The sequence below is a fragment of the Colobus angolensis genome, unplaced genomic scaffold (assembly GCF_000951035.1).
Source record: "Colobus angolensis palliatus isolate OR3802 unplaced genomic scaffold, Cang.pa_1.0 Scaffold289, whole genome shotgun sequence".
NCBI lineage: Eukaryota > Metazoa > Chordata > Mammalia > Primates > Cercopithecidae > Colobus > Colobus angolensis.
Genome location: NW_012116143.1, coordinates 1,299,763 through 1,313,463, shown reverse-complemented (window position 1 = coordinate 1,313,463; position 13,701 = coordinate 1,299,763). Strand labels below are relative to the sequence as shown.

Below are 13,701 nucleotides of genomic sequence, written 5' to 3'. Positions count from 1 at the left end.
ATAAAACAAAATTAAAAGTAAATATAATTCTCACTTAAGTTATATTCTTTCAAAATTTGTATTGTTGAAGTAGTGTTGTTTCTGGGTGTAATAGAGGTACTCCACTGAGTTACTGTGTCTTTGGAAATGTTTGTAGGAACCAGTGATGCCCATGGATCAGTCATCCATGCATTCTGACCATGCACAGACAGGTAAGAGCGGTACTGGCACAACCCATTGTTCATTCACAGAGTAGCATGTAAAGACTTACTTAGGTGACTCTCTTACCCAAGTTTAACAACATTTATTTCTTTCCAATTAAAAGTAAATATGGCTGGGCGTGGTGGCTCAAGCCTGTAATCCCAGCACTTTGGGAGGCCGAGATGGGTGGATCATGAGGTCAGGAGATCGAGACCATCCTGGCTAACACGGTGAAACCCCGTCTCTACTAAAAATACAAAAACTAGCTGGGCAAGGTGGCGGGCGCCTGTAGTCCCAGCTACTCGGGAGGCTGAGGCAGGAGAATGGCGTAAAACCCGGGAGGCGGAGCTTGCAGTGAGCTGAGATCCGGCCACTGCACTCCAGTCAGGGCGACAGAGCGAGACTCCGCCTCAAAAAAAAAAAAAAAAAAAGTAAATACATGTATTTTGCTGTGGTAAAATCACACAATTTAACATACACATTTGGCATTTTTAAAAGTCAACTATGCGCTGGGTGTGTTATCTCACATCTATAATCTCAGCACTTTGGGGGTGTGTTATCTCACATCTATAATCTCAGCACTTTGGGAGGTAGAGGCAGGAGGATCCCTTGAGCCCAGGAGTTCAAGACCAGCCTGGCCAACATAGGGAGACCCTGTCTCTATTTGAAAAAAAAAAAAAAAGTTATGTAAACTAAACAGATGACTGTTTTTTCTAGTTCACATAAATTTCTTTTGAGACTCCTTTAAATTCAGCAAACTCAGTTTTTTTCCATAATGAAAACCATGAAGCTGATTTTGTGACCCATGTTGACTGTGTTCAGGTGACTTGTTTTTTTCTTTTTCTTTCGAGACAGAGTCTTGCTCTGTTACCCAAGCTGGAGTGCAGTGGCACGATCTTGGCTCACTGCAACCTCCACCTCCCAGGTTCAAGTGGTTCTCCTGCTTCAGCCTCCCGAGTATCTGGGATTACAGGTTCATGCCACCATGCCCAGCTAGTTTTTTTGTATTTTTAGTGGAGACGAGGTTTCACCATGTTGGCCAGCTGGTCTGGAATTCCTGACCTCAGGTGATCTGCCCGCCTTGGCCTCCCAAAGTGCTGGGATTACAGGCGTGAGCCACTGCGCCCAGGCGAAGTGACTTGTTTTTATTAAAAGCTTTATTATCAGAAGTAGAAATTAGGTGAAAGATAGAGAGATGCAATATAGGAAATTCCAGGAAGATGGTGTAAGTGAAAATGTTAGATAGGTACAAAACCTTAAACACGTATCTGAGAAATTTGGAGAGCAGTGAAAGGAGGTAGAAACAGCATGATCTTCTCTGGACTAAATCAAGAAAGGGAAAACAAGGGAGTTTTTCTGGAAAGACAAGATGCAATCTCGTAGTCATAGAAGGATCAGCTCTGTGAAATGTAGGCTGTGTTTTTTTGCCCCAAGTAAGTAGCTTTAAGAAGTAGAAGTTCCGCCGGGCGCGGTGGCTCAAGCCTGTAATCCCAGCACTTTGGGAGGCCGAGACGGGCGGATCACGAGGTCAGGAGATCGAGACCATCCTGGCTAACATGGTGAAACCCCGTCTCTACTAAAAAAAAAAATACAAAAAACTAGCTGGGCGAGGTGGTGGGCGCCTGTAGTCCCAGCTACTCGGGAGGCTGAGGCAGGAGAATGGCGTGAACCTGGGAGGCGGAGCTTGCAGTGAGCTGAGATCCGGCCACTGCACTCCAGCCTGGGTGACAGAGCCAGACTCTGTCTCAAAAAAAAAAAAAAAAAAAAAAAAAAAAGAAGAAGTAGAAGTTCCATTCTTGTCTGTTCTTTACTTCACCATTGTGGTAGTCAGGAAAATTTTGAGTACAATGGAGTGAGAAGTGAAAATCAGAGGTCCTGTATCTCTGTGTCTTAATCATAGTAAAAAGTTTAAGCATATCTTACAGAGTCATTCATTTAGAAGGAAGTGTTTGATTAATTTGTAAAGAAGAGAAATGTTTTAAAAATAACAAAAGTACTTGTTAAACGCAGTACTTGGCTACCAGGTTGTAATGCTTGCTCTCTTTACCCTCACTAAAGATTGGGATTTAACTATTGTGTTTACATACAATTTGTTATTAGTGGGACAGGTATTCAGTTTTAAATAAGGAAATTTATTCAGAAGTAAAATCTAAAATAAAAATCAGGAGATAATTTTTATTTCAGACTCATTAATGGTTGCTGTTTTTTTCTCCCTGTACCTTTTTTTTTTTAAATGGGTTTTTAGTAATTCCATACAATCCTTCAAGTCATGAGAGTTTGGATCAAGTTGGTGAAGAAAAAGAGGTAAGATAATTTGTCTTATTGTACATTATGTCATTAGCTTTTTAATAACGCTCAGGAGTTTAAAAGTATGACATATTGACCTGCTTAGACTTTAGATCATAATGGTGAAATACAAAAATGATTTGTGATGATTCCAGAGTTTTGTTCTCATTTAATTTACTAATTAAATCACTAATTTAAACTAGGAAATAATTTAGTGAGATAGCTTATTTTCATTTTAAAATAGCTGAATCTAAATATCACAATGTATTTGATACTGTTTAAAATACTTGGTAGTATTGTTGAAAATATGTAGTAGACCCTTCCATTTTGTGCCTGAATTGCTTATTTAGACAATAAGTGATTAAACATGTTAACTGTCATTATTTTTTGACTATTAAGTATTTTATCAGTTTTTAAAACAAAACAAATTCTTAATTAAAATTATTTGATTACAATAATAGTCAGTTTTTTGAAAAAAACTTATAGTGAAAAAGATGATGGTGTCTCACACCTTCCACTCCCAGTTTGACTTCTTAGCAACCTTTTAAACCATTAGTTACGTCCATAATGTTTGTATTTCTGTTTTTTAATTTTTCATTTTTGTGTATTTCTGGACATGAAAAGTTTAGTTCACACTGTCTCTTTTTCCCATATCTTTCTTTTTTTTGAGTTGGGGTCTTGCTGTGTTGCCCAGGCCGGAGTGCAGTGGTGTGATCATGGCTCACTGCAACCTTGAACTCCTGGGCTCAAGTTATCTTCCCACCTTAGCCTGCCGAGTAGCCAGGACTGTAGGCATGTGCCACCAACCCAGCTAATTTTTTCATTTTCTGTTTTGTAGAGACAGAGTCTCACTATGTTGCCCAAGCTGGTCCCGAACTCCTGGCCTCAAGCAGTTCTCCCAGCTCAGCCTCTCAAAGTGTTAGGATTACAGGCGTGAGCCACCGTGCCCAGCCAAAAATTTCAAACATAAATAAAAGTAAACAGAATAATATAACAAAAGCCTTTGTATCTGTTGTTAGTTAAAACAGCTATCAATTCATGGCCAGCCTTATTTTGTCTACTCACTTCCCTCACTCCTGTATTATTTTGAAGAAACCTATCAGTCACCTGTTTGATGTTATGTTTTAGTTTCTTGTTCTGTTTGTCTGAAAAAGTCTTTTTTCTTTTTTTGTGAGACAGGATTGTTGCACAGGCAGCCGTGCAGTGGTGCAATGATGGCTCACTACCCCTCAACTTCTTGAGTTCAAACAATTCTCCCATCTCAGCCTCTCAAGTAGCTGGGACTACAGGCATGTGTCACCACTGGACCCTTATTATCACCATATACAAAAATTTACTCAAGATGGAATAAAGATTTAAATGTAAGACCTCACACTATAAAAATCCTAGAAGAAAACCTAGGAAATACCCTCTCAACATTGGCCTTGGCAAAGAATTTTTGGTTAAGTCTCCAAAAGCAATTGTAACAAAGCCAAAAATGGACAAATGGGACCTAATTAAACTACAGAGCTTCTGTGCACCAAAAAAATCTACCAGTAAACAGACAACCTACAGAATGGGAGAAGATATTCACAAACTATACATCCAACAAAGATCTCATATCCAGAATCTATAAGGAACTTAACAACAAAAAACAACCTCATTAAAAAATGAGCAAAGGGCCAGGCATGGTGGCTTACATTGGTGATCCCAGCACTTTGGGAGGCAGAGGCAGGCAGATCACTTGAGGCCAGGAGTTTGAGACCAGCCTGGCCGATGTAGTGAAACCCCATGTCTACTAAAAATACAAAAAAGAAAAAAATTAGGGCGTGGTGGCACACACCTATAATCCCTGCTACTTAGGAGGCTGAGGCATGAGAATCACTGGAACTGAGGAGGCAGAGGTTACAATGAGCCAAGATCATGCCACTGCATTCCAGCCTGGGCGACAGAGCAAGACTCTGTTTAAAGAAAGAAAAAAAAAGTGGGGGGAGCAAAGGACATGAACAGACATATCTCAAAATAAGACCTATCAGCAGCCAACAAACCTGAAAAACCATTCATCATCACTAATTATCGAGAAATAGAAATCAAATCCACAGTGAGATACCATCTCACACCGGTCAGTATAGCTGTTACTAAAAAGTCAACCTGGGCGTGATGGCTCACACCTGTAATCCCATCACTTTGAGAGGCTGAGGTGGAAGGATTGTTTGAGCCCAGGAGTTCAAGAGCAGCCTAGGCAACATAGTCTTTACAAAAAAATAAAACATTAGCCAGGTCCAGTGCTGCGCCCCTGTAGTACCAGCTCTTCAGGAGATTGAGGTGGGAGGATCGCTTGAACCCCGAAGGTCGAGGCTGCAGTGAGCCGTGATTGTGCCACTACAGCCTAGGTGACAGAGTGAGACACTATCTCAAAAAGAAAAAAAAAAAACTCAAAAAACAACAGATTCTGATGAGGCTGCAGAGAAAAGGGAATGCTTGTATGGTGAGAATGTAAACTAGCTCAGCCACTGGAAAGCAATTTGGAGATTTCTTAACTTTAAACAGAGTTACCGTTTGACCTAGCAATCTCCCATTACTGGGTATGTACCCAAAGGAAAACAGATCATTCTGTCAAAAAGACACATGCACTTGTATGTTCATCACTGCACTGTTCACAATAGCAGAGACATGGAATCAACCTAGGAGTCCATCAATAGTGGATTGGGCAAAGAAAACATGAAACCATGTGTTTTGTGGCAGTATAGATAGAACTGGAGGTCATAATCCTAAATGAATTAACGCAGGAACCAAAAACTGAATACTACATGTTCTCACAAGTAGGAGCTAAACATTGAGCGCACATAAATGTAATCGTAGGAGCAGCAGACACTGCTTGCGGCAGGGGCAGCATGGGTTGAAAAGCTACCTATTCAGTACCACGTTCACTACCTGGTTGCAATATACCCATGTAACGAACACACACATAGCCCCTCTAAGATAAAATTTGAATTTAAAAAATATTACAAATAACACTTTTACTGTTTCTCTAGAAAATGCAGTGCTTGGCACACTTTAAATTCATTCCTCTTCCATTCCTGCCTTTGGGTGCTATTATTGTCAGAGTTTAAAATTCTGTGTGTGTGTATATTTGTTTTTTTAAACAGTTACTCCTTAAGTAGATTTACCCACATTTTACCCTTTTTGTTTTTCGTTCGTTCCTACATCTTTGTTCCTCTATCTGAGATCATGCTTTTTCCCCTTCAAGAACTTTAGTTTTTCCTTTAGTGAGTGCCTACTAGTGATGGATCCATTCAGTTTTTGTTTGTCTGAAAATGTTTTTCTTTCACTTTCACTTTGTGAGCTGCTTTTGCAGGATAGAGAATTCTAAGTCAGCTGTTTTCTTCTCTTTTAGGCCCTTTGAAGATGACATTTCACTGTTATGTGGCTTCTGTCATTTCATTCAGCCTTATTATTGTGTCCATGAAGTTTACTCTGCTCTTTTTTGCTCCACTTGATTCTCTTTTATAGTTTCCAGTTAGCCATATTTCAAGTCTATATGTTGACTTATTTTCTTACAATTCTCTTCTTTCTTAACCTGCCCGAACGTGGTTTCTTTTCACTCTGCTTTATTTATCCTTGTGTGTTAGTCTGTTTTGTGTTGTTACAAAGGAGTACCTGAAGGTTGGGTGTTGCGGCTCAAGCCTATAATCCTAGCACTTTGGAGCTGGAGGATCATTTGACGCCAGTAGTTCGGGATCAGCCTTGGGAACATAGCAAAACACCCCATGTCTACAACAAATAAATAAAAATTAGCCGGGTGTGGAAGCACATGCCTGTAGTCTCAGCTGTTTGGGAGACTGAGGCAGGAGGATCACTTGAGCCCAGGAGTTCATGGCTGCAGTGAGCTATGTTCCTGCCACTGTACTGCAGCCTGGGTGACAGAGCAAGAACTTTTCTTAAATAAATAAATGAAGGAAGGAATAAAGGGATACCTGAGGCTGGGTAATTTATACACGATTTATTTGGCACACGGTTCTGCAGGCTGACCAATAAGTATTGCACTAGCATCTGCTTCTGGTGAGGGCCTCAGGAAGCTTTCAGTCTTGGCAGAAGGCAAAGGAAAAGCAGGTGTGCCGCATGGCAAGAGAGGGAGCACCAGAGTCAGGGGAGGTGCCACACTCTGAACTCACTCATTAACCACACAGGAATGCACAAAGCCATTCATGAGGAATCTGTCCCTGTGACCCAAACACCTCCCACTAGGGATCACATTTCAGCATGAGATTTGAGATTTGGAGGGTTCAAATATACTCTATCACCTTGTTACCAAATCAAATTATTATTATTATTATTATTGACAGGATCTCACTTTGTCACAGAGGCTGGAGCGCACTGGCACAATCACAGCTCACTGCAACCTTGACCTCCCTGGCTCAGGTGATCCTCCCACCTCAGCCTCCCAGGTAGCTGGGACTACGGTGCACACCACCAACACCCAGTTGTTGAAAAAAAATATTTTTGTATTTTTTGGTAGAGATGAGGTTTATCGCCACATTGCCCAGGCTGGTCTTGAACTCCTGGGTTCAATCAGTCCACCTGCTTCAGCCTCCCTAAGTGCTGGAAATACAGGCATGAACCACTGTGTGCAGCCCAAATTATTATTTCTAAATTTTTAAGTTGTCATTCTCACTCAGTTTTTCTAATACCCTTCTTTCAGTTTTGTGCTTGCAGGTTTCTTTATCTTTCTCAGAATTTCCTCTTTGCTTTTCTTGGTATTCTTCACTTCAGAGATTTCATACTTTATTCTCATGGGTCCCTTGTGTGCTGATGATTTTGTAGGCATCTAATAAAAGACTGTCTTCAGGCTTCTCTGTAAATTGCCAGAAGCTTACATTTGTAGTTGTGAATGAATTTTAAGGCTTACTATGTCGTCCCAGAGGGGCCTTGGTATTCTGTGGAAAAGAATGTCTTCCATTCTCTGAACTACTTCTTGCTTGTTTTCTGTCTATAGCATCCAAAAACGCCTCTGAATGTGCGCTCTCACTAGCTTACATTTTATGTATCAAGCTTCCAGCAGACTCATCTTGATGTCTCATTATAATATCTGGATTTATTATGAAAAACCCAATCGTTCTCTCCAGTAACTTTGTCAATCTTATCCTAGCCACACACTTCACGTTCCCTGTCAGTGGTACCCCCAATCTCTTGGTCACCAAGGTTAATGTGTTTTTTAAATTCCTGCATCTCTATTGCCTCTATACCTGAAAGTTATCATATCCTTTTTAAGACATCCTTCAATATTTTTGTGATTTCAACTCCCTCCCCATTCTTATTACCATCCCTCTTATCTCAGAATTCATCCATGTAATCTGGGTAGTTAGATTATATGGTTTGGAATGACATTTGAAAAATATTAAGAACTTAAAACATATTTCTGTTAGGAAAATATCCTTAAATCGTTATAGGTACAACTAGGTGTTAGAAATATAATGTACTATGCAAAGCATTTCCCATTATAACTCTGATACAAATGTTCTCAACAGGCAATGAACACCAGGGAAAGTGGCAAAGCTTCATCCAGTTTAGGTCTTCAGGATTTTGATTTGCTGCGGGTAATAGGAAGAGGAAGTTACGCCAAAGTACTATTGGTTCGATTAAAAAAAACAGATCGTATTTATGCAATGAAAGTTGTGAAAAAAGAGCTTGTTAATGATGATGAGGTAAGCACTGCATATTTTATTGTTTCTAAACTGCTTAAGAATACTATTCTTTTTTTTTTTTGAGGCAGAGTTTCGCTCTTGTCACCCAGGCTGGAAGGCTGGAGTGCTAGTGGTGCAATCTTGGCTCACTGCAACCTCTGCCTCCCAGGTTCAAGTGATTCTCCTGCCTCAGCCTCCCACGTAGCTGGGATTACAGGCATGCACCACCATGCCCAGCTAATTTTTGTGTTTTTAGTAGAGATGGGGTTTCACCATGTTGGCCAGGCTGGCGTCGAACTCCTGATGTCAAGTGATCCGCCTGCCTCAGCCTCCCAAAGTGCTGGGATTGTAGGCATGAGCCACTGCACCCGGCCAAGAATACTATTTTAAAGAAAACCTCTATGTTTGTGCTTTATTATCTCATTCTGCTTTTCTAAATATGTGCTAAGTAAATGAAATACATTATTTCAGTTTACTTTTCTTATAGACTATATAAGATATTTAAAGTAATTTGATTATTAGATTTTTTTAGAAAAACAAAAATCAAGCCACATTATTATCAGGAGAAATACCTGAGCTTTGTAAAACTTTTCTAGACAGTTTTATAATACTGAAAGATTTACTAGTGTTATTTTTCTCTTTGTTTGTAAATTTTCGTTTCATGATTATCAAAGGTTTTGATATTTAGCCTAGTTAACCATTGCATTTGCAACCATTGAATTGCTCAGAGCAAATTTATCATTAATTGTGATATCAGTTTGACATAGCTTTCTTACATGTTTCAAAACAGGATATTGATTGGGTACAGACAGAGAAGCATGTGTTTGAGCAGGCATCCAATCATCCTTTCCTTGTTGGGCTGCATTCTTGCTTTCAGACAGAAAGCAGGTAAGATTGAAAGATAATAGAATGATTGCTTCATATTTTTGGTCATATGACACAGTTAGAACCTTTCTGCTCTAATTCATGAAGTAGACATCATGGAGGACGCAACAGTTTAGGCTTGTAACTTCCTGCTAATAATACTCACATCAATGATATCAGTTTGATATTAGATCAGCATTAGGAAATGACCTACTTTAGGCAGAAAAAGAAATAGCCATGTCATAATTATGGCAATAGAAATCCAACCTTTTAAATATCCCCAATATTCTAGTTTTATGACTTAAAATTTTCTAGAGTTTAACAAGGAAGAAAAATACCTTGACAGTCAAAAATTACTTATTTAGCAAATGCTGAAATTAGGATATTAATGAGTGACTCTGGGTTGCAAGTGGTACTACTTTAGAACAGAAGTAGTCGGTTACAAAATTATTATCGTGCTGGTTTACTTTCTTGTATCTTCCGTATCTTCCATACCCTAGATACTGTTTGTTTCTGCCAAAATTTTGGCATCTTTTTAAAGGCTAAATAGTAGAGAATGCTGTCTGTCGTGATGGTTTCTGAAAATGCAAAGTTACACTACCTTATTTTGGATCTTGATTTCATGGGTTCTCTCCTGTGTTTTAGATTGTTCTTTGTTATAGAGTATGTAAATGGTGGAGACCTAATGTTTCATATGCAGCGACAAAGAAAACTTCCTGAAGAACATGCCAGGTGAGTTTTTGTTTACTGTTTGTGTTGTTTTCTTTTCGGGGCCTTGTGGCTTTTTATGTGCAGAGGTTGGAAACAGTAGATAAATAATTTATTTTTCTACAATTAATTCTTCATAAGTCATGCAGAAGCTGAGCTAAAAGTTACTTTACATTATATATGTAAGTGTAAAACATATATGTGTAAAACAATTATAGTGTATATGATTTTACATTTATACACATGCGTGTACGTACACATGCACACAGTGCTTCCTAAGCAATTGAAAAGTGTTAACAGTATTAAAAGGGAAACCTTTAGTCTACTAAAACCAATCTTTTTCAAATATTTTGTCTGTTTAGCATCAGCCGTTTAAATAATTGAGACTAATAAACACTTATTAGTCTTTTCAGGTTTGTAGTGGTCTCTCAGAGAGTTTTTCACGATAGAAGTGCTATTCATACATACTTGAGAGTAATTAAATGATCCCTCTGGCTGGGCACAGTGGCTCACACCTCTAATCCCAGCACTTTGGGAGGCTGAGGTGGACAGATCACCTGAGGTCAAGAGTTTTGAGACCAGCCTGACCAACATGGTGAAACCCCATCTGTACTGAAAATACAAAAATTAGCTGGTTGTGGTGGCAGGTGCCTGTAATCCCAGCTACTCAGGAGGCTGAGGCAGGAGAATTGCCTGAACCCGAAAGGCGGAGGTTGCAGTGAGCCGAGATCGCACCACTGCACTCCAGCCTGATGACAGAGCAAGACTCCATCTGAAAAAAAAAAAAAAAAAAGAGTATTGAATATTAATTTTGTGCCCTTAATTTGATATTAATATACAAGATTGTAAATTGTTTTTGTGTTGGAGGAGATAGGTGGGAAGGGATCATGGCCTTGAGTAAAAGGTTTAATCCATCAGTACCATGTTTTGTTTCTTATTCATAATCAGCAGTAATTCTCACCCTTTCCTACTTCACAAGAGTAATGCCAAAATGTAGCACGTGAGTTTGTGTATGTATGTAATTATCATGCAGGGAACAAATATTAGAAATTTCATTTAAATTAAAAACTTTTGGAAAATTTGCTACTTCATTATTGCTTGTCAAAAAGTGATAATCTTTAATTTCATAAGAAGATATAAATTGTACTTATCTAATCTTGAGGCCAAGCTGGGTTTTTTATTTGGGTTTTGTTGTTGTTCTGGTGTTCATTTATTTTCATTGTGTATTTATACCTTATCAAATGGTCACCCTTCTAGCAGAGCCACAGATGATATTTTGAATTGCAAGCATAGCCAATATTTGTTCCTTGTTTGTTCAGTTAAATGTGGGAAAGCTAGTCTGGTTTTTACTATATTAATGTGCCAGTTCTGGTTTTATACCATCTTTGCTTTTGTAAGAACGAAAGCCCAGGATAAGGGCTTAAGTTCCCAAATCACAGAATTAGGTAGCTCGAAGGTGTATGCTATGTCCCTCCACACATGATCATGATAATATGCCACCAAAGCAGCCATACATCAGCTCAGGCGTTCCATTTTCATTAGTCAGGCCAGAAGTTCTGGGTTGTTACCAGTGAGTTGGTAGCATTTTTTTTTAAGTTCTTCGTTTAATATTGAATTTTATAGTTGTAGAGTATTTTCATTTAATTCGTTTTCTAAAACCTTCATGAGGATTTTATGGTTTTGAGTAGTCAACTCGTAGTATTCTTTCTATTCTTGACCCCGTCAGTGGTTCTTAGCCTTCTCGGGGGATCATGGGTCCCTTAGAGAAGTGATGAAGCTTTGAGGACTCTGTAGACAGTGCATGTACATTTGTGCATACACCTTTGCCCCCAGTTGTAGAAGTATGGACTGCCTGAAGTTCACCCAAGGACCCAGATTAAGAACCCCTGTTTGAGGCTTATCAAATTAATAGCTTTATGAAAAATGTGAGTTTAAGTTAGACAGGAACTTTTACAATTATGTCTTGGGCTCAGATGTTTTAAAGTGGTTCTTCAGTTCTTTTTTAAAATTTGTTCCTAATATCACTGGGAGAAAAAAATATGTTTTGATATGAATTTTTGTGTTTCTGGTTGCAAATGTAGAACTTAAATATGGTTGAATCAAATGACTTATTTTTTGTTTTATTTTAGATTTTACTCTGCAGAAATCAGTCTAGCATTAAATTATCTTCATGAGCGAGGGATAATTTATAGAGATTTGAAACTGGACAATGTATTACTGGACTCTGAAGGCCACATTAAACTCACTGACTACGGCATGTGTAAGGTGAGGAAAATTTTCTAGTTATTTCAAAAGGTCTTCAGCGGCTATTTTAAAAAGTCTTTAGTCTTTGTAAAATAACTTCATGTTTAAAGGTGGAGAAATGATTACTAATGTTGCTAATTTACTTAAGAAAGTTTGTGGAATTCTAGCACAAAGACAACATTTGCAAAATTTGTATCTTCTGTGTTATGTGTACTAAAATAAGAGTTAATTTCTTTTTATTATACCTAACTTTTTATTTTGAAAGTTGAAATATAATTAAAGAAAATTTGGAAATAAAAATTGTCTGCAGTTCCACTGCTTAACACAACCATTTGTATATGACCTTCCAATTTTTGTTTAGTAGTGAATCTTATATAGTGCATTCAGGATTTTCCTCAGAAGTAAAACATTTTTTATATTTAAATTTTAAGCATCTGACATAAAGCATAATAGGATAAAACAAGAATTTTAGTTACTCTCAGAATATGTCTTCTCTATTTCTTGATGTTTTATTCTTTTTATAACAGTGTTCCATTTTAAAGGTCTGATATTTTCCCACAAAATGCGTAAGGAACTACTCCTTGTTAAGGTAACTGATACCAAATTATCCTCACATAAACAACAACCAGTGTGTAAATGTGTGAATTGCATTCCCTGTTCACCTGTGGGAAGTGCCTCCAGAGTCTGGAGATTATCTAAATGCTAATAACATGGCATATGACAACCTAGTTGTATCGAAGATTTAACTTTATTATTTGTTCACCATGCATTAAAGAATAAAATATTCACTTAAACTATGTTTGATTTTATGTACAGAATTCAGCCGCACTTTTCCCATGATACTTATTAATTAATTAATTTTTTTTTTTTTTTGGAGACAGTCTTGCTCTGTCGTCTAGGCTGGAGTGCAGTGGCACAATCTTGGCTCACTGCAACCTCCGCCTCCTGGGTTCAAGCCATTCTCCTGCCTCAGCCTTCCAAGTAGCTGGGATTAAGGTGCACCCTATCATCCCTGGCTAATTTTTAATTTTTAAGACAGAGTTTTGCTCTTGCTGCCCAGACTGGAGTGCAATGGCACGATCTCGGCTCTCTGCAACTTCCACCTCCCAGGTTCAAGCAATTCTCCTACCTCAGCCTCTCGAGTAGCTGGGATTACAGGCATCTGCCACCACACCTGGCTAATTTTTTTTGTATTTTTAGTAGAGATGGGGTTTCACCGTGTTGGCCAGGCTGGTCTCGAACTCCTGACCTCAGGTGATCCACCCGCCTCAGCCTCCCAAAGTGCTGGGATTATGGATGTGAGCCACCATGCCCGGCCCTTACATATTTTTATTATACAGGTTTTCAATCATAAACAATTAGAAAGCTTAGGGAGTGGAACCCCTGTGTACTTATCACTTATATTTGTGATACTCTTGATCTCTGTGTCATTTTTTTTCCCTGAGGGATTTTTTCTCATTTCAAAAAAAAGTGACAGTGATAGAGGAGTCTTATCCCCAAGAATAAATGAAACTGAACAAAAAACAATGAGAGTATTAACCTTCATACGAAGTGTACAAATTAAAACAATGAGACTTTTTTTTTTTTTTGCCTGTGAGATACTGGTTTTAAAGTTAGAACAGTCTGTATGTACAAGAGTTTAAAGAAATGGGCATATGTCACTGGTGTGTGTATAAATTGTTACAGCTGGGTGCCGTGGCTCACACCTGTAATCCCAGCACTTTGGGAGGCCGAGATGGGCGGATCACGAGGTCAG

At 38.6% G+C, this 13,701-nt stretch overlaps 1 protein-coding gene across 1 annotated transcript in view; it reads left to right on the top strand.

The window, feature by feature from the left end:
* Nucleotides 1-13,701, top strand: part of PRKCI (protein kinase C, iota) — an 85,007-nt gene that overhangs the window by 52,614 nt on the left and 18,692 nt on the right. Inside the window, exons 7-12 of the mRNA XM_011949000.1 lie at nucleotides 137-191; nucleotides 2,426-2,484; nucleotides 7,974-8,150; nucleotides 8,920-9,017; nucleotides 9,639-9,725; nucleotides 11,831-11,966. Coding sequence (XP_011804390.1) covers nucleotides 137-191; nucleotides 2,426-2,484; nucleotides 7,974-8,150; nucleotides 8,920-9,017; nucleotides 9,639-9,725; nucleotides 11,831-11,966 — 612 coding nt within the window. The remainder of the gene's footprint in view (nucleotides 1-136; nucleotides 192-2,425; nucleotides 2,485-7,973; nucleotides 8,151-8,919; nucleotides 9,018-9,638; nucleotides 9,726-11,830; nucleotides 11,967-13,701) is intronic.